The sequence below is a fragment of the Trichechus manatus genome, unplaced genomic scaffold (genome assembly GCF_000243295.1).
Source record: "Trichechus manatus latirostris isolate Lorelei unplaced genomic scaffold, TriManLat1.0 scaffold00003, whole genome shotgun sequence".
Classification (NCBI taxonomy): Eukaryota; Metazoa; Chordata; class Mammalia; order Sirenia; family Trichechidae; genus Trichechus; species Trichechus manatus.
This window is the reverse complement of record NW_004443939.1, coordinates 11,009,535-11,030,443: the sequence shown is the minus strand read 5'-3', so window position 1 is coordinate 11,030,443 and position 20,909 is coordinate 11,009,535. Positions and strand designations below refer to the sequence as shown.

At 43.6% G+C, this 20,909-nt stretch overlaps 1 protein-coding gene across 1 annotated transcript in view; it reads right to left on the bottom strand.

The window, feature by feature from the left end:
• CACHD1 (cache domain containing 1) overlaps positions 1 to 20,520 on the bottom strand; it is a 275,041-nt gene extending 254,521 nt beyond the window's left edge. The window contains exon 1 of the mRNA XM_004369017.3: positions 20,376 to 20,520. Within this exon, the coding sequence (XP_004369074.2) occupies positions 20,376 to 20,420 (45 nt within the window). The 5' untranslated portion in view covers positions 20,421 to 20,520. The remainder of the gene's footprint in view (positions 1 to 20,375) is intronic.
• Between the last annotated feature and the right edge of the window lie 389 nt (positions 20,521 to 20,909).

The window sequence follows — 20,909 nt, the reverse complement described above, 5'->3', positions numbered from 1 at the left end:
GAGAGGGTTAGGAGCTGGTTGAATGGACATGGGGAATCAGGGGTGGAAAGGAGGAGTGTGCTGTCACAGTATGGGGAGAGCAATTAGAGTCACATAACAACGTAATACAAATTTTTGTACGGGAGAAAATAAAAAAAAAAAAGGAGGGGAGCCCAGCGTAGCTGACACTTTAGCTAACATTATCAAATTCATTCCCCATATTTTACTGGCATTGGAATGGTGACGGTGATAATTGCAGTGAATGTTTGTGCTACCTCCTGCCATCCAAAGCAATGGATTATGCAGCAGTCATGAGATGTGGGTGGAATCAACCTCACTCCCAACTATAGGAGTGAATTCTGATTGGCATAAACTAATGTAATCCAGCCCTCTTGCATTCCACTAACCACAGTAAGTGATTCAAAGAAGGCATGGTGCAATCAGGGTGAGGCCCGAGGAGTTGTTCAGTGAGTGGGGAAGGAGGTGCCATCTTCTTCTGAAGAGTGTGATGTGCTCCTGGGAGGCCTGGAATCACTGCACTCATTTCGCTGCAGGCAAAGCCAGCCTGAGCACAAGCTATTACAGAGGAGTTAAGAGAATAACGGGAGAAATGGAGCCAGGGCCCGATCAAACTGTGCCTGAAGCTCACCTTATGTCTAAACTTTTCAGTTATTTAAGCCAACAAACTCCCTCTATCTTTTAAGACAGTTTCAGTTGGAATGGGTTGTTACTTGCAATTGAAAAAATCTTAACAGAGATGACAAGGATGATGATGATGATGATGTATCTATGACATATATATACTGCCACCCTTACAACAACCCAGGTTTGAGACAGGTGTTATTTTTCCATTTATAAAGTGAGAAAACTGAAGCCATGAAGGGAAAAAGGATTTGTCAAAAGTTCCTTAGCTGGTAAACTAGGATCTCAACTGTATTCTCTGAGCCTGACCTTTCTACTGCAGAGGGCTCCCCTTAGTGATCAATCTGTCAATAGAGAATATCAGTAAATATGAAGGCAATTACCAATGTCAAGCACCACTACTTGCTATGTTAAAAACTCTAATTCTCACATGGGCAGCTACCTCCTGTCCAAAGGCAAGATGAGACGGCAGAAAGGGATAGGAGCTGGTTGAATGGACACGGGAAATCCAGGGTGGAAAGGAGCAGTATGCCATCACAATATGGGGAGTGCAACTAGGGTCACATAGCAGTGTGTGTATAAAATTTTGTATGAGAAATTAACTTGAGCTGTAAACTTCCACCTAAAGCACAATAAAAAAGAAATTTAAAACAAGAGTGGAAAGAAAAAAAAAGTCTTATTCTCTTGAAATCCTTATTCTATTACAGTTGTCCTTTGTTTCAGATCATGGTCTCAGTGCAGTGAGCCTTTGCTGATGTACACCACTGACATAATATAATTTCATTATATTTAACCGAAATCACAACAGTAATAGTCATGACAACTTTCCATAAAGAGTAAATACTTCATCACTCTCTAACTGGCCTCCTTGTCTCCATTCCTGCCTCCCAGCCCCCACCACACACTCACATCCAGGACACCTAAAAGCCAAAAGGATACTTCTAAAGCAAAAGTCTACCAAGCCACTCTCATGTTTAAAACCCTGTCTTAGGCACCTAGAGCTGTGGTCACCCAAATAGTGGGTGACTTTAAAGAACAAAAATTTTATTTTCTCACAGTTCTGAAGGCTAAAAAGTCCAAATCAGGGTCTCGGCCATGTCGAGCCTCTCCTCTAGTTCCTGGTGTCTGCCGGCAATTCTTGGCATTCCTTTGCTTGTGGATGATCCTCACATATTGTCTGTCTTCCTCTGTGTGTGTGTGTGTATCTGTGTGTGTGTGTGTGTGTCTATTCTGTTCTTCTGATAACTCAGAAGTGATTCGCTTTAGGATGCACCCTACATTGGTATGACCTCAACTGATTGAATGATTACATTAGATTGCATTATGGAAAGTAATTGCATTAGATTATATTATGGGAGGTAATCAGCTCTATCCACTGCCAAAGAGTCAATTCTGACTCACGGTAACCCTATAGAACAGTGTAGAACTGCCATATAGGGTTTCCAAGACTGTAAATCTTTACGTAAGCAGACTGCCACATCTTTCTCCCACAGAGCAGCTGGTGGGGTTTGAACCACCAACCTTTTGGTTAGCAGCCGAGTGCTTAACCACTGCGCAACCTGGACTTCTTAATCAGCTCTACCCAAGACTAAATGATTTAATCACAAGTAACTACTCCATGAAGACAACTGGGAACAACAGCCTAGCCAAGCTGACACATAATATTAACCATCACACCCCCACAACAGAACCAAACTCCTTAGCACGTGGTCTGCACAGCGATCTTCTCCCCTCTCACCTTCCTCCATTCCCACTGTACGCTCAGCACCTGCGGCCGTGCTGGTCCATATCAGGAGCTCAATCAATAGTCATTGACAGATTGACTGGCTGACGAAATCGAAAAATCCATACAGGCACCATTAACTAAAATCTTAAACAATGCCTTGTTTTTAGCTGAAAACAAGAACTGCCAAATCCACAATTCTCTCAGGAAAAGATTTTTATATATCCTGGACTACATTTTTTTCTTTCTAATTCTGGGTGTCATTATTCTTTAAGAAATGAAAGTGAATTTCCTGAGAGAACAATGTCATTTAAAAAAAAATCAAGTTATACTAGTAGAATTTGGTACCCATAAGGAAAATAAAAAGTACTTCTAGCTATAATGAACTCTCAAAAACTCAGTAATAAACAGGCACCTAGGAAATTTGGGGGGTCATGGAAATGTTATAGGACTACATGGTGGTGATGATCTCTACAAACAAAAACATTAAATTATTAAAAAATCAACTATAAGAAAACAATCCAATTTCAAAATGGACGATGGTTTTGACTAAATACCACACTGAAAAATGATGTACTGATGGCAAAAAGGCACATGAAAAAATACTCAACATCATTATCCATTATTTAACGTACATTAAAACCACAAGGAGATACCACTTCATACCTTTTACAATGACTAACTTTAAAAGGTTGACCCAAGTTCTGGTAAGGATGTGGAACACCAGAAATCTCATACATTGCTGGTAAGAATGCCAATATAGCCCCTTGGCAAGACAGACTGGCGATTTCTTATAAAATTAACTTACACTTAACATATGACCCAGCAATCCTACTCCTAGGTATCTACCCAAGAGATACAAAACTTTTCTTCACACAAAAACCTGTATGCAATTGTTTACAGGAGCTTTATTCATAACTACCTGTTACGGATTGAAGTGTGTTCCCCAAAAAGATATGTTGAAGTCCTAACCCCTGTACCTGTGAATATGACCCTGTTTGAAATAGGGGTTTTCTTTTCTTATGCAGGAGTAGAGTGGGTCCTAAACCTAATCCCTTCTAAGTGGTGTTTTATAAAAAGGGAGGACACACATTGGGAAGAGACCATGTGAGGATCCCTCTATAAGCCAAGGAATGCCAAGGAACGCTGGGGCTGCCAGAAACTAAAAGAGACAAAAGCAGTTTCCTCTAGAGCTGATGCCCTGATTTGGATTTCAAGTTAGAGAGCATAACCCTATCCACACACTGAATTCAAACTTCTAGCCTCTAGAATGTGAGAAAATAAATTTCTGTTCTTTAAACTCATCTACCTGTGGTATTTTTGCTATGACGGCACGAGTAAACTAAGACACTGCCAAAAAAAATCAAATGTTCTTCAACTGGTGAATGGATGAACTGTGTAACATCCATACGATGGACTATTAATCAACAATAAAAATGAATGAGCTATTGATACACACATGGATGAACTTCAAAGGCAAATGCATTATGCTAAGTGAAAGAAACCAAACTCAAAACGCATACCACAATGATTCCACTTATATGACATTCTGGAAAAGGCAAAACTATAAGGATGGAAAACAGATCAGTGATTACAAGGGTTCCAGGTGGCAGGAAGGGTTACTGCCAAGGAGCAGCATCAGAGGATTTTTTGGAGCAACAGACCTGTTTTGTATCTTCATTGTGGTGTGGTTACATGATTGTGCTTTTGTGGAATTCATGAAACTGTACACCAAAAAAGAATACACTTTACTTATGTAAATTTAGAAAAAAATAAATGAAAATGTTATACAAAGGAAAGGTTATACAATGGAGGAAGGAAGTATATCTGAATCATTATTGCAGGACTTTATAACTTTATCACTTCAGAGTTTGCTCTGAAAGTTCTCAAAGATGAAATAACACGGGAAGCATGAGTATTTTTAAAAATTATAAAAGGTTGGAGGTTTGAGTCCACCCAGAGGAGCCTCAGAAGAAAGCCCTGGTGATCTGCTTCCAAAAAATCAGTCATTAAAAACCCTATGGTGCACAGATCTGCTCTGACACACATGTGGTCTCCATGAGTTGGAACCAACTTGATGGCAACTGGTTAACTAGCGTGTGTTGTTAATTGGGAGAGAGAAGCAAACTGCCTAAGGATTTCCCAACTTCCAGACATCTATAGATCAAAGATCTTTCGCTGTGCAACTTCATCCTGCTAAGTGGTCCTACCAAAAGGCACAGCGAAGAGAGTTACTGGGAAACAATTATCCTTGCAGTGATTAGAAATAAGAATCCAAATTCCTCATTTTCTCCACACCCCACTTTGCATCATCCTCCTGCTGGTGTGCGAAGTAAAGCTGTTGTGTCTCAAGCATGCCAGGCGTCCTGCCCTCTCAAGACCTCTACTGGAATGCTTGTCCTCACCCTTCCCCTGATTGGCTCCTCCTCCTCCTGATTTCAACAAAACATCACCTCCTCAGATTCTTCCCATTCCACCTAATCTAGAGCTGTCACCCCCACCCAGTGAGTTCTACACACTGGCTCATGGCAGTGAACAATACAAAGTTTATTGGCGGGAGGAAGTGAGGTGGGGCAAACAAATAAAATTAAACAGGGCAAGGAGACAGAGTGAAGAGAGGCAGGGAGGATGCTGTTTTAAATAGGGTGGGCAGGAAGGCTTCTTGTTGTTCCCGGGCAAAGGGAACAGCAAGTTCACAGGCTCTGAGGAGTGTGCTCAGCGTATGCTAGGAACAGTGTACGGGGGTGGTGGTGGTTGGTGTTAGCTGCCGTCAAGTTGGCCTCTGACTCATGGCAACCCCATGCACAATGGAACAAAACACTGCCCCCAGTCCTGCACCATCCCCATGATCAGTTATAGATTGGATTGTTGTGATCCATTGGGTTTTCACTGACTGATTTTCAGAAGTAGATTGCCAGGCCTTTCTTCCTAGTCTGCTTGTCATGGGTTAAATTGCATCCCCAAAAAATATCTGTTACCTTGGCTGGGTCATAATTCCCAGTATTGTATAATCGTGTACCATTTTGCAATCTCATGTGATTTCCTTATGTGTTGTAAATTCAATCACTATGATCTAATAAGATGGATTAGTGGCAGTTATACTGATGAGGTCTACAAGATTGGACAGTGTCTTAAGTCAATCTCTTTTGAGATATAAAAGAGAGAAGTGAGGAGAGATACATGGGAACCTCATACCACCAAGAAAGCAGTGCCGGGAGCAGAGCGCATCCTTTGGACCTGAGGTTCCTGCACAGAGAAGCTCCCAGACCAAGGAAAGATTGATGACACGGACCTTCCTCCAGAGCCAACAGAGAAAGCCTTCCCCTGGAGCTGATGCCCTGAATTTGGCCTTGTAGACTACTGGACTGTGAGAGAATAAACTTCTCTTTGTTAAAGCCATCCACTTGTGGTATTTCTGTTACAGCAGCACTAGATGACTAAGACACTGCCTTAGTCTGAAATCTCTGCTAAAACCTGTTCAGCATCATAGAAACATGCAAGTCTCCACTGACAGACAGTGGCTGTGCATGAGGTACATTGGCCAGAAATTGAACCTGGGTCTCCCCCATGGAAGGTGAAATTTTACCACTGACCCATTAATGCCTCATTTTGAGGGTGGAGGTTAGATAAAAAACAAAGTCACAAAAATAGGGGCCAGATCACATATGAGCCCTAGTGGCAAAGTGGTTAAGAGCCTGGCTACTAACCAAAAGGTCAGCAGTTCGAATCCACTAGCTGCTCCTTGGAAACCCTATGGGGCAGTCCTACTCTGTCCTGTAGGGTTGCTACGAGTCAGGATAGACTTGCCGGCAACGGGTTAGATCACACAGGGCTTTAATCTGGGGTTTTACTCTGAGTCATGTGGGAAACCTTAGATTTTTAAGTAGAGAAATTATATAATCTGACTTACCTTTTTAAAGAATTCCCCTGGTTGCTGTGTTACTTCCTGGTACTGTTGCTAATAGCCCCATGTTACCTTCATAACACTACTCAAAAGTTATAATCTATACTTATTTATTTATTCGTTTAATGTCTATCTCCTCTAATAGACAATAAACTCCATAAAAATAAGGACCATGTCTTTCTTTATTTAATCACTTAAAATTCAAATCCAAGTGTGGTATCTGGCACAATCTGTGCTCAGTAAATATTTGTTAAATGAATTCAAACCTCTTGGATAAAATCACTCGAAGCATGCAATTTGCAAGTACATATACACATTTCTTTTATTTTTTGCATTCCTAAATGTCCTCAGTATACATACCCCAACTTTCTCTAACATGAAGTAATTAAATATCACAACCAACTCAGAGTCCCAATGTGCCTGGCACCATACAAGACACTTTCACTTCTCTGAAAGACCCAAGACATTTCTCAGTATATCTAGAGTTTTGCCAAGTAATGCAAATGACACATTAAACACAGTAATAAAAGCTGAATTTGGAATAGTAAACTATTACAAAGTTAACAGCATCTAGAGTTGAAAGACTGCAACACGGTTTTTGTGGTCCAGACATTTTTTTTGAGTCCTTATCATGTGCTAGAGACCATGCTAACCACACCAGCATACCAGGACCAAACAGATGAATAAATCTGGGCTCTTCTCTGTAGATGCTCACAAGCTAATAAACATTAACTCTCTCTGTAGAATGCCTTACTGTTTGCGGAGCCCTGGTGGCAGAGTGGCTAAGAGCTACAGCTGTTAGCCAAATATCAGCAGCACAAATCCACCAGCCACTCCTTGGAAACCCTATGGTGCAGTTCTACTCTGTCCTATAGGGTCTCTATGAGTCGGAATTGACTCGGTGGCAATAAGTTTGGTTTGGTTTTTGGTTACTATTTGCCACTCTTATTCACATTTATTATCTGAACATACTTGCATGCAAATAAAAATTTTCAGAACTCCTTTATAGTCACATGAATTTACACTATATATCCAGAGTTCTCAACTTTAAAATACCCATAACAAATGCAGTTGGTCCTCAATCAGCATACAGTATATGAGTAGTTAACACAAGATTCTGTTGGTGTGGTGGTGCCATCAAGTTGATTCCGACTTATACTGACCACATGTGACAGAGTAGAACTGCCCTATAGGGCTTTCTAGGCTGTAATCCTTACAGGAACAGATCACCAGGCCTTTCTCCCGCAGAAACTCTGGGTGGGTTTGAACCACCAACCTTTTGGTTAGCAGCCGAGTGCTTAACTGTTTGCGCTACCAGGGCTCCTTCCCTCAAGACTACCCAAACCAAAATCTCATTGCTGTGTAGTCAATTCTGACTCATAGGGACCCCAAGTGACAGAGCAGATCTGCTCCATAGGGTTTTCTTGGCTGTAAACTTACAGAACAGATTGGCAGGCCTTTCTCCACGGTGCAGCTGGGTGGGTTCAGGTAGCAGCTGAGCGCAAACCATTTGCACCACCCAGGGACCTTCCCAATGAGACAAATATCCCCATTTCACAGGAGGGTCCCTGAAGTCAACTGAGTCAAATAGCCAAGACTGCCATAAAAACCTCAGCTCTCTAGGTTTTTTCCCAAACCGCCAGGGTAGCAAAAACCCTTAATAGTCCCATAGGTATACAGCAAAACAAGCAGCTCTGTCCTCCAGGGTCCAAGGGCTGCTCTCTCATTCAGAGGACAGTACCCAAGCAGAACACACAGGCATGCCCAGCCCACTTCAGCATCTCCTGTCTAGGCTGCAGGGAGAGGGATGGGCTTTAGAGAAATGCAATCTATAAAAGCAGATGGAATTAGGACAAAAGAGCCCAGCATCCCACAGAGGCACAGGGAGCAATCCAAGTAGACAAAATTAAGTCCCATGAAGTCTCATTTGAGTTAGCAAATGACTGAGGATGGACAAGAAACCCAAAAGGTCTTTCTATACCTCTAATTTCAGAGGTAAATGTCATGATCATAGAAAATTTTTAATAATTAAAAAAAAATGTATGTATACATATGTATGTGTAGCCAACCACTAATAAGGCCATAAAAGTATCTTCAAGCCATTTATAAATGCTGTACATTTATATCAGAGAAATGATAGACTTCGAAATTTCTTCTTCAAATATCTTTTCATGGTTATACACAACACAGTAAGTAATTGCCAGGCCTATGTAGAATCATCAATTTATTTTCAAGTGACATGGAAATATGAAGACTATTTTAAGCTGGTTAATTATTTTATACACGGACTTGGGGCAGACTGATGAATCTGTACTTCAGTGTATTTATGGATCACTAATTTCTGGTTATTCCTCTTTTGAATTAAAATTTTTTTCTAAAGAATGAGGAAGAAAAGTTGGCCATCCTATACTAGCTCAGTTTGTGTTGTTTCCTTAACATACGCCTTATCAGCTTTGCCACAGCTGAAGTGATTCCAAATTGCTTTATGACACACTTGGATTTTCTCCCGCTAATAATTCCCCCTTCCTGCCCATGACTGGCAGGCTTCTTCCACACTGCAGTAATGTGGGACAGCTAATTATCTACCAATCCACCTTGCTATTCCGCACTTGGCAACTTTTATCTGCACAGGACAGCTGCACTCTCTGCGTTTGAAGTAAAATGTCACTCTCTGCTAATGCAACAAGACTTACATCACTAATGATGTCTCGACACTTTGAAGAAACAACTCAAAGCCTAATTAAAAATTCAGATTCATTCTCACTGGCTTGCCGACTTTCACTGCCCTTCCACCAGGGCCTCCAAGTATCTTTTAAAATACTCCACGCAAAAACAAAACTGAAAAAAACAAAAAAAATCCCAGGGGAATAAAGAAAGAAAAAAGTGTTGCAGTTTGGGCTTTGCATCTTTAAAATGACTGTTAGGGCTGAAACAGAACGAAGACATTATCACCTGCAACAGATAGGATTTTACTCTACTCCACAATTATAATGAAGCACGCTATTCCTGGCGAAATACGGACCAGAAGCTACGTTCCAGTCGATCCATTCTAGTATTTAGGGGTTGGAAGTTTTCATTCTGTAATTAACTCAGAAATCATTTGATTATGTAAATCTAAAGTAGGGGAAACTACTTTTGAGCTCAGAACGGAGAGCAAGGTAAAGAGGCATTCAAATGACATTTGTTTTGTTTCATCATCAGATCAGATAAACAAACCATTCCAAAGTAATAATACTATTCCCATTTACACAAAACAAAACAAATGAAAAACCAAGCGAAAAAACCCTACCACACTCTTAACAACTAGACAAAGAAATGCGGTCCTGAAATTTAATGTCAAAATAGAACTATGCCTGATAATTTGAGGTGGCATTTCCTTCTGCACCTTTTAAGCAAACAAATACCAAAGAGTCAAAGTTGTGTTCTATGCTTTATTTTTTTTTAATAAAAAAATTACTTTGGTGTACAGGTTCACAATTATAAACAGCTATTAACCATTTAAATTTGTTCTTTTAAAAAATGTATCTAACTGCATTCTAGTAAGTCTCAGAATATTTGTATTTCTTCAGTGGTGCATTGACTTCTAGGGATTTAAGGTAAAAACTTAAGGAAAAAGAAAACAAAACCTAGTCAGCTATCAAATTAGACCATCAGTTTTAAGTTTCTAGCCCTGAAATAACTAAGCAAAAAAGGAAAAAAAAAAAAAAAAAAAACTTTCTTTTCCAAAAAAGGAATGAGTACTATTAAGTCAAGATTTCTTTTAAACCAACCTTCTCTTTGAACAATGGGATTCCCAGAGAGTAATATTGTGAAAAGAGTAAAAAAGTAAGAGTCATGAGACCAAGACTTGAGTTCTAAATCTACCGCTTACTACTGATGTGATCTCCAGAGAGCTACTTCCCCATGGGGTCTCAGTTTTCTCATCTGTAAACGGGAGGAGGGGAGGATGAATTTGACTCTCTCTCTGGTCCTTTCCAGCTCTCCTGATACCCAATGATTTCTAGATCTGAGAAGCCAGGGAGAAAAGGCAAGCCGAGGCCTGGCCTGCTGAGGCTCAACTTCCACAACGCCCCAAGGTGGACCACAGTGAACAGGCAGCAAGCCTATCAGTGGTCCAGAAGCAGGGAGACCACAAAACAGGCCCTCCCTGCACTGGACTTGGGGAAGCAGAGCCTAGAAAAGGAAGCAGGCCCTGGCAGCTTGTGGCTTCTAATGGTGTCTGGATCCTAAACCACTTCAGCTGAGTTTTCCAGGGACAAAACGCTCTCCAGATTACTGGTTCCTCTCCCAAGAGCACACCTCTCCCAAATACAAAGTACTCAGGCACAAGAAGCTGCTAGTTCCCAACTCAAACACTGGTGAGCTGTCCTAGAACAGAGGGGAGAACCTATCTAAGAAGGTAAGGCAAGCAAAGAGAAAAACATGGTGCTGGCCACATTGTTTAATTAAGCCCTAAGCTAGTCCTACCCAAAGATTTACGCCAGACTGGTTCAAGGTTCCTGAGTGATGCAAACGGTTTGTGCTCAAATACTAATCAAAAAGTTTGCAGCATGAACCCACCCAGAAGACAGGCTTTGTGATCTGTTCCCGTAAAGATCACAGCTACAAAAATGCTACAGAGCTCAGTTCTGCTCTGTAACACACGGGGTCCCCATGAGTCAGAATCAACTCAGTGGCAACAGGTTTTGCTTTTAGTTCAATTGTGTAAGGCAGTAAACCGAAAAAAAAAAACAAAAAAACAAACCATTGCCATCCAGTTAATTCCAATTCATAGTGATCCTATAGGACAGAGTATAACTGCCCTATAGGGTTTCCAAGGAGTGGCTGGTAGATTTGGACTGCTGACCTTTTGGTCAGCAGCTGAGCTTTAACCACTGTGCCACCAGTAAGATCCATTATTCAAGCCAGTGTGCACTGAGTGTTCTATTACCTGCCATATAACAAGTCTTCACTAACATGAAGGATGCCACCTGACCTCCACCTACTTCTCCAGCCTTTCTTTTGCCCTTTTTTTCCCCTCTAGCTCTCTAAACACCAAACCTTCATGCCATCTTTCTATTCCTCAAAGGTGCTACACTTTTCCCTCACCAAGGAGCCTTCTGGGAACTCTACTCTTTGATTCACCTACTCCTATTCATTCCATTTCCTTAGGGAGGCCTTCCAGAGAGTCCCTCCCCACACCCAAATAGGTTAACATCCCTGACATACTTTCTCCAAGAATTTAGTACCTACTCTCTTACAACATTCATTATATCTGAAATTAAATGATGGATAAGTCAGCCTAACATGGTGCCTGGCACAAAATAATATTCAATAAATATTTGTCAAAGTAATTATGATGACAGGGAGCTCATCTTTCAAAATGATCCATGTTAAAACTCTTCTATCAGAGTTTTTCTTTATATTAAGCAGAAATTTGCTCCTCTATAACCTCTACTCACAAGTACTGGTTTTATCTCCAGGAGGCCCACTGAATAATTCTAATCCAGACACTGCAAACTGGTGGCCTCTGGCCCAAACCGGCCTGCAGACACGTTTTGTTTGGCCCACACAATGCTTTTTTTTTAAAAAAATCTGAATTAGTTTCCAACATTTTAAGAAATCAAGAGATTTCATATAAAAGCCAGATTTCCAGCTTCTCCTTGAAAACAGAGTGCTGTGAAAGACTGGACTCACAATGCCACTTGGCAACAACTGTATGAGCTGAGTGGCACCTTCCCCCCTCAGCCAGGGCTCGTGCCCTCTAGTTTGCAACAGTCGACACCACTCCCTATTGCCCTACACCTGGCCCGCTTAACCATTTTACCTAGCTGACCCTTACATGTTACTGTTGTTTGTTGCCATCGAGTTGATTTCAACTCATGGCGACCCCATGTATTATACAGTAGAACTGCTCCAAAGGGTTTTCTTGGCTGTACCCGTACCAGAAGCAGATCACCAGGTCTTTTCTCCTAAAGTACTGCTGGATGGGTTCAAACCACCAACCTTTAGGTTAGCAGTCAAGCACAAACTGTTGGCGCCACACAAGGACCTACCCCTACATGCAGACACTAGATTTAGCAACCCCAGGTATAACCTATATCCAGTATTTTGGCATTTATTTCTATACTGTCATGAATCATACAGGTGGGTTTAGCCTCCTTGACAAGACATGAGCTTTCGGAGGGAAGGCTGAATGTCCTATAGTTCTCCTGCACTCTCCCAACCTCTAACACAGCATGAGGCCAAAACCAAAGACCAAACCAGTTGCCACAAAGTCGATTCTGACTCATGGTGACCCCACGTGTGTCAGAGTAGAACGCTGCTCCATAGGGTTTTCAATTGCTGATGTTTTGGAAGCAGGTGACCAGGACTTTCTTCTGAGGAGCCTCTGGGTGGACTCCAGCCACCAATCTTTCAAGTTAGCCACCAAGTGCTTGTGCCACCCAGGGACTCCCAGCGTTAGGCACCCAGTGAATATTTGCTGACAGACTGATGTGTCTATAGTCCAGCTCTTCTTCTTCAATTCTCCCCTCTCTCCCCTTGAGGGCTACCATCTTGCCTTGTTCCTTCTCACTCCTGCTTCCTCCAGGAGGCAGACAGAACAGAAGCAAGCAAAAGAAGTTGTCTTTACTGTGTGGTCCGCTCTGCCTTGGTCAAATACATATGCACAGACTGTGCCAGCCACTAAGAAAACAATGGAAAGGCCAGGCGTGAAAACGAGGACTGGATGGTATATTAAGGGGTGAAAAAGGGGGTCCCAGAGGAGCTTCCCAAAGGAAGTAGCTTAAGCATTGCATCTGGAAGTCTGAGGAGCAGCTATTTATAAAGGACTAGGGTGACACAGTGGAGCACCAGTGGTGCAGTGGTTAAGAGCTATGGCTTCTAACCAAAAGGTCGGCAGTTTGAATCCACCAGCCACTCCTTGGAGGTTCTACTCTGTCCTATAGGGTTGCTATGAGTCGGAATCGACTTGATAGTATTGGGTTTGGGTTTTTGGTTTGGGTGACACAGTAATGGTTTTGTTCAGACATGTCATCTTAAAAAAAATTTAAATATTTCTCTCCAAAATATTTATATTTATTTGTAAACTACAGATTATATATACTAGTGTATAAATATATTGGAGTCCTTGGGTGGTGCAAATGGTTAATGCACTTGACAGCTATCTGAAAGGTTGGAGGTTCGAGTCCACCCAGAGGTGCCTCAGAAGAAAGGCCTGGTGATCTACTTCCGAAAAATCAGCCATTGAAAACCCAATGGAGCAGAGTTCTACTCTGACACACAGGAGTCTGCCACGAGTCAGTGTAGACTCAGTGGCAGCTGGTACCAATATATTCTGTACATTGTAAAACATGAAAATATAGAAAATCAAAAAGAAAGATGCACTAAAAAATAAACATATTGCAGGTGAAATTATGCAATGCCTGGAATTTGCTTCAAGATAATCTGGGGTGAGGGGAAGAGCAGGTGGAGGTAGAGGTGAAACAAGCCTGAGCTGATAACTGTTTAACTGGGTGAGAGGTGCATGGGAGTTCTTACACTATCCTCTTTACTTTGATGCATTCTTTTAAATCTTTATAATAAAAAGTTTAGAAATAAATAAATTTGAATAAACCCAAACCAAACCCATTGTCATCGAGTTAATTCCAACTCACAGCAACCCTATAGGACAGAGCAGAACTGCCTCATAGGGTTTCCAAGGACAGCTGGGGGATTTGAACTGTCGATCTTTTGGTTAGCAGCCCAAGCTCTTAACCACTGTGCAACCAGGGCTCCAAATTTGAATAGCAGGTCTAATATTTTCTTCATACATGCCAAAAGATGGTCTCACATATCCCCTGGGGACTGAGGATTGAAACCCATGGGACAGAGGATTTAAACCAACCGCCACACTGAAATCTGTTGGTTCTGAAGGCTGGATTTTGGTTTCATTTAGGATCAGGAGCTATGGTTGTTGCCTGTAGTCTGGCACCAAACAGACTGCTGCCATATATATATATTTATGTTTATTGACTGCTCCTTTGTTAGGGCCTGTGCTAGATACTTTGTCATCTTTTAAATTTATTTCTCCCTATTAATCACATGAAGCATGAAGACACTGAAGTTCAGATATTTAGTAACGTGCCAGAAGTTACACAGTTAATAACTGGCTTGTCATAATTGCTGTCCCTTCATATTTGAATTTCAATGAACTCTTATACCAGGTCCAAGCAGATCTAAAATAGATCCCACTCCACGATGAAAGGGAATACCAAAATTCCAGAGTTTTGCAAGGTTCCTCTCTGCTCATCCACTTAAGCTCAAAGGAAGGAACTCCCCAAGCAGCAACCAGAAATAGCACCAAGTTATAAAGTGTGAAACCATCTCCTTTCCCCAACTCCTCCAGGCTCAAGTAGAATTGGCATGAAAAACATAATAAACACCAGGGACGATGCCAGCAAAGACAGGTCTTAGTGGGGAGGAAGCTGAAGAGGTACTAAGTGCAACAGGATAGTTAATCAGAAGTCATTCAACATAGTTTTTCTTAGGCTCTTCCTTACCAAGTTCAACCAAGACATCCATCAATCGTCCATTGTCTTCTGCCCGTAAACATTAAATTTCAGAGGAGAGCAACGCAGCAATTTTCTGCTGATGTTTACATTATACCCACGCCACCTAATATAAATCACATTATTTGCAAATGCAGGTGATTTTTTTTCCCTAAAACATTCTTTATTGCATAAGAACGTATTCAAATCACGCTGAAGTGTGCCATGCCTGGTAAGATGCTCATGATGTAGTGGAAAATACAAACCTTCCCTAAACATGACTGCAAATCAGCATGCAGTTATAATAGAGCCACCAAGGCATTTATGTCCAATAACCACAGTTCTAGCTGATGATGCTTGAAGAAACTAAACAAGACATGGGAACCATATATCAAGGGCTGCATAGGAGTCACAGCCACCCTCCTACTAAAGAGTTTAAGATGCACAAGCTATGTTGTCTGGGGTCACCAAAGAGAATTAGAAATGTCTGATGAACTACTGATTTTGTTACCCTTCATGTTTAAGGCCATGCTGCTGCTATCAAGACTGGTTTCTTTGTGTGTGAAGGTTTCACTGAACAGGTCAAGGGAGAAGCAGCCGACTTCCTCGACCTCACCAGTGGGGCTTGGGCAGCCCTCTTCTGTGCTTCCATAATAATCTGTTCCTAGGTCTACTGTTCGGTTCCTGGGTGGCACTCTGCTGGTAAACGAAAGGTCGGCAGTTCAAACCCACCCAGAGCCTCTGCAGGAGTAAAGGCCTGGCAGTCTGCTTCCATGAAAACTACAGCCAAGAAAACCCTATGGAGCAGTTCTACTGTATAACACGTGGGGTTGCCATGAGTCGGAATCAACTCACAGCACAACTCACCCACAACCTCTGCCACTGCACGAATCCACTGCATTGTAAGGCCTCTGTGCCTCTGGCTAACCCCTACGTCATAATGCCTCTTTGTGTCTTACCTCCATCGTTAGTTGAGACATTTTGGGCACAGATCTGACCTTATTCATCCTGCATCCCTAGCCTAGTCTAACCGAAGTCCCCTCATAGGGTAGAAGCCCCCCAAAAGTTTGTTGGATGTGTGCAAAAATGAATGAACTTACATGTTGATGTTCTGTTGCATACAAGAAGGCAGGCCCTTTCAGTTCCCACCACAGTCAAACTATTTAAAACACTGTTCCATACTTTCAGCCAATACCACTGCCCTAGCTGAGCCCTTCAGTTCCTGAAGTCACGCCTCTCCTAGCTGCTGCTCTTTCAACTTGAGTTGAAGCCACAGTTTGTGCTTCTGGTATTTCTTCTGCTCCTATTGGAAGGAACCCCCCCACCCCACCCCTCAGGCCCCATCTAGCAGCTGTCTGACCAACCTGCTGGTGTGTCTGCCAAGTTCACAGTGAGTATGCCCAGCCCAACAAGCTGTGTTAGAGAGAACATCCAGGTGGGCACACTGGCCATGTGCCAGGCCCTTGCTGTTAGGAAGTCTGTATTGTCATATAATGTTAAATGGGCCTTATAAGTGCCTGGTGAAATGGCTCCCGGAGCCAGTTATACCTTCTAACAAGCAGGCATTGTTACTTAACTGTTTTACCTGTACAATCTTAACCTCCTCCGCCGGACTGTAAGCTCTTAAGAGCCGGTGCTGGAACAGCTCTTTATGAGCCCCCGGGACATCTAGTATGGTGCTCTGTGCACAGTAAGTAACCAGTAATTATTTATTGATTAAAGTACAATCGCATCCCATCATCATTTCTCAGCCCCAGCTTAACAGGTGCCTTCACATGCATTGTTCCCATGAAGTCCACAGAGCAAATCTCTAGGAAGAATCATCAACCCCAATTTTACAAATAAAGATCACCCAACTTGCAAAGGGGCTGAGCTGCAATCCAGGTCTCCGAATACCCAACATGGGGTTCCTTCCACTCTACGATGCTGTTTGATAAAAACTTGTTGCATAAACGCATAAGCAGAAATAAGTGTCCCTAGACCCAGCCACACACTGCTGCTCCCCAGACCTTCACGCTGATAGCTCCACTCCGCCAGACCCCTGAGGAGACAATGATTAGGTTTTTGACTTTTACTCATGATGTATGATGTCTGCTGAAAGGGGGGCAGTATTCAGTGGCAGCTTTCCCAGGGCACTGGCAAAATGGGTTGGCGCAAATCATAAAGGTTTTGCTTTTTTTTTTTTGTCCATTACTAAAAAGGAACTACAAAAAAACATGAGTAGGCAGTCTCCATTAGAAAGCCTTTCTAAGAAAACCTTTACGATAAACTGCTTTTCAAACTGGTCTTCTCTATCAGCAAGCAAAACTATGTCATGGGAAACTACAGCACTGAAAGAAGGCCTGGTTTTTGTTTTTGTAAAATTATCCCTTGCAACCTCCTGTGAATGTTACGTGCTGCCATTCACAATGCTGCAGAACAAGAGGCCTAGTTTGAGGAATACTTTGCAATTTCTCAAAAATAAAATTGTCCTTGGAGAATGTCACAGCAGAAGCCATTTAAAAGTCTGGAAATGGACTTTTTACACATAAACTGAGTGACAGAAAGTTTCTCATAAAGTGAGATGCCGTCCTGAAAGGTTCACCCTATGCTCAAAATGCCAAGGTCAAATGAAAGGAGTCAATCCCTTAAGTGAAACCTCCCCTCCCCACCCCCATATTTGCATGGAAGTCCGACTTGGCTCACCTTTATGTCCATAGGAGGCCACCTCTGAACAACAGATGAAGACCACATCCATTAAATCCAACATTCTTCAAGGGAGGACTACATAATCTGCATTTTAGGTCACTAAAACCAAAAACCAAACCAAACCCACTGTCGTCGAGTCCGAGTAAATTTCAACTCAGAGCGACCCTATAGGACAGAGTAGAACTGCCCCATAGGGTTTCCAAGGCTATATATCTTTACTGAAGTAGACTACCACATGTTTCTCCCCAGGAGCGGCTGGTGGGTTCAAACCGCCAACCTTTCCGTTAGCAGCCAAGGGCTTTAACCACGGTGGCACACTAAATCCCCATAATTTCAGATCCATTGAACAAATCCCAAAGGTTTACAGAAGAAAACGTGAGGCTCACAATCTTTGTTCTAAGGGCCAAAAATCTAACCTGAATTAGATTTTATTTTTACAAGTCTTCCCTCCAAACAGCTGGCAGTCTAACCAAATTAAAAAGAGACTCTTCTCCCCAATTTCCCCAGATGGAGGCAAGTGGCAGATCAATGTACAGCTCAAGAAGAGGAATTTAAATACAGTATGTGCTTTTCCTTTCAAAGAAGGAGAGAAGCCACTTCACATTTTGCCAGACAAAACCCTGTCTGCAGGAGGCCAGTTTCCACAATGAGACTGCAAAGGTGTTAGAAAGAGGCCAGTTGGAAAGAGATAAAGGGCCATTTGGGCACAAACCCCCCACCGATCAGACCTTTTTTTCTAAAGTGTCTCTTTTTCAACAGGGAAGCCTTTTAAATCTACATTTGCTTTGGATCCCTACCTGAATGACAATGTGTTGGGATCCGATTTCACCTTTTGTCATAGATCAGGTGAGAAACAGTAAAACTGCTGCTAGCATCTTAGAAAAAGCAAGTCCTTAGCTTACATGGGGAAGAGGGAAAAAAAACCCCTAAGATCCCTTGTCCACCCCTACCAATGGGGTGGACAGGGACAAATGCCTACTAACCCTACAAGCAGAGTCCAAAACTGCAGCATATTAAGTTCCTTTATTAGAAGAGATATTACTATGCAAAAATACAATTCTATTTGTGCTATGAATTGAAACACTGACCACTGAAAAAGAAATCCTAATCTTTTCCTAACATTTTAGTTCCATTCCTCTAAAGTCACATTGCTCCTAAGAACTGTCAACAATAATCAGAAATCAGAAAAATGCATATGGAAAAAATTATAGCTAAATGTGAACCTGAAAGATTTGCACAGAAAGGGATAGTTAAATGACCTATCTTACTTAAGGGCTTAACTATTATTATGCAAATGAAGAAAATCCGATTCTATTGTACTTCAGGGCCGAGAATGTGCAAAAAAAAAAAAAAAAAAAAAATGTAAAATCACCTTTGAAGCATACCATCCACTCCTCAACCTCACCTCACCCTTTGAAAAAAAATCCCAATCGTTTTTCACTATAGCGAAAATACCCTGTGGAATTAGTTTAAGGAAAATCCTAACATCTTGGGAGGAGCCTTCATGGGGGCGAGCGGGGAGAGGGGTTGTTAAAAGATGTTGGTAACATGAATCCCAAAGTGACTCAAAACATCTCTCCCGGTGGGAGGTGTAGGGGTGGTCACAATAAGAACCGAAATCAGAAACTTACTCCAAGACACATCCCTGGAAACTTCGGTTTCGAAGACGGTATTCTTCATCATTATTATTGTTGTCAGAATGCATAAGAGAATGATGTTATTTTATTTAAGAAAAGGTATCAGACTCCATATGCCATCTCAGTCTCTCCTAATCGAGTGGGCCTTTCCGGCCAAGCAGATTAAAATAACGGCGGGATGGAATCTCCAGGTGGTTGCTGTTTAGTCATTTTTACTAATGCTGGCTACTAGTACCTCTTCAGGATTCCTTATTAGCCACCGGCAATTCTTCTCTAAGCCTCTCTTCCTCTCCTGGGGAGGACAGGCAGGATAAACAATCTGGAGAAATGGGAACCTTATTCACTTTTCTTCCTTTTTCCTCTCTCCCGCAAAAAGCACACACAAAGCAAAAATTATACGGCGAAAAGCGCGCAACCCACAGCAGCTACAGCAGAATGCAACAAAAAAAGTCTAACACACAGGTCAAGAATCGGGAATCTACCAGGAATCTACGAGGCCAGCCCCTCCCCCAACTCACCAGGGGGCGGGGGGAAAGAGCGCAGATCCCACTCCCGGGACCGCTGGGCATGAGGTGGTGTCTTTGCTCCCCGCGCCCATCGGTGCGCCTCGGCTGAGGCGTAGCGAGGGTAACGAGCGCCTAGGGGCGATCTCTAAGTCTGCCCCCGAACCCTGCGGCCCTCGTCGATCGTGGGAGGGTGTTCGCCCGCTGGCCTCGTCCGCGACCCCTTGGACTTGCGCCTCGGGGCAAATGCCTCCCTCCAGCCCCCTCGCTAAGCCTCAGCGCCTTGCTCCGGGAAACTCGAGGTGGTCCAGGGATGGGGTGAGGACCTCGGGGAATCCGCCGAGCCCGACGGGGCTGGCTGCCCAAGGATGGGTGCACATAGAGGAAAGAGAAGTTTGCAAGGGTGGCGGGGTGAAAACAAATCTGCGGGGGAGAAGTGTGCAAATTAAGGAAAGAGGTGCCAGGACACCGAAGAATCCTCACCGAGAAAAAAAAGCTGGTGCTCGGAAGAGGGGGGCTGTGCGGGGGAAAGTGGGTTTGGTGCAAAGGGCAGGAGATTCTGTCGAGGAGAAAGGGAGGGGTGTGTGCGATCATGGAACAGGAGTTGGTGTGTAGTCAGGAGGGATCTATGCGAAGGACAGAAGGGGTCCGGCAGGACGAGGGCTCTATGTATGCAAGAAGGGTAGATGCACGGTCTAGAGGACCTGTGGCGGGGAATAGGACGGAGGTCTGAGTAGCGGAGAAAGGCAAGATGCCTGGCAAGCCTGAGGACGTGAAGGGGGCACTTACCTGCATGGTGACGACCCCCAGCTCTTCGGCCGCCAGCCTTCGCATCTGGCTCGCCAGCACTTGCGCCTCGTCCAGGATGGAGAAGTCGGCGTCGGCCACGGCTCCCGGGAGCCAGCACACGACCAGGCAGAGCAGCCAGAAGGGCGGCCGCCGCGCCTCAGCCCTCGCTCTGCCGGGTGAGCCCCGGCAGTGGCGGATTAGGGCGGTCGCCCCCGCTGTGTCCTCTTCCTCCGGCTCGCGGGCCATGCTGCCTCCTCCCACTCCCCGCCGACGGACTCCGGGCGCGGGGAAGCGGGAAGGAGAAACGGGAGGTGCGCCCAGGGCCCGCTCGGCGCACCCGCAAAACTTTCTTCCTCTTCTGCAGAGTCCTCCCCGCGCCGCGGCGGCAGCTCCCAAACTTAGGGGGCGCCCGGCTACGACGCGGGAGCGCGGGCGGCCACCATCGCCGAGCTCCGGCGGCGGGCGGGAGAGGAAGCGGTCGCGAGAGCGGTCGGAAGGACCCCGGGGGCCAGCTCGGCCCCGGCGGCGCGGCGG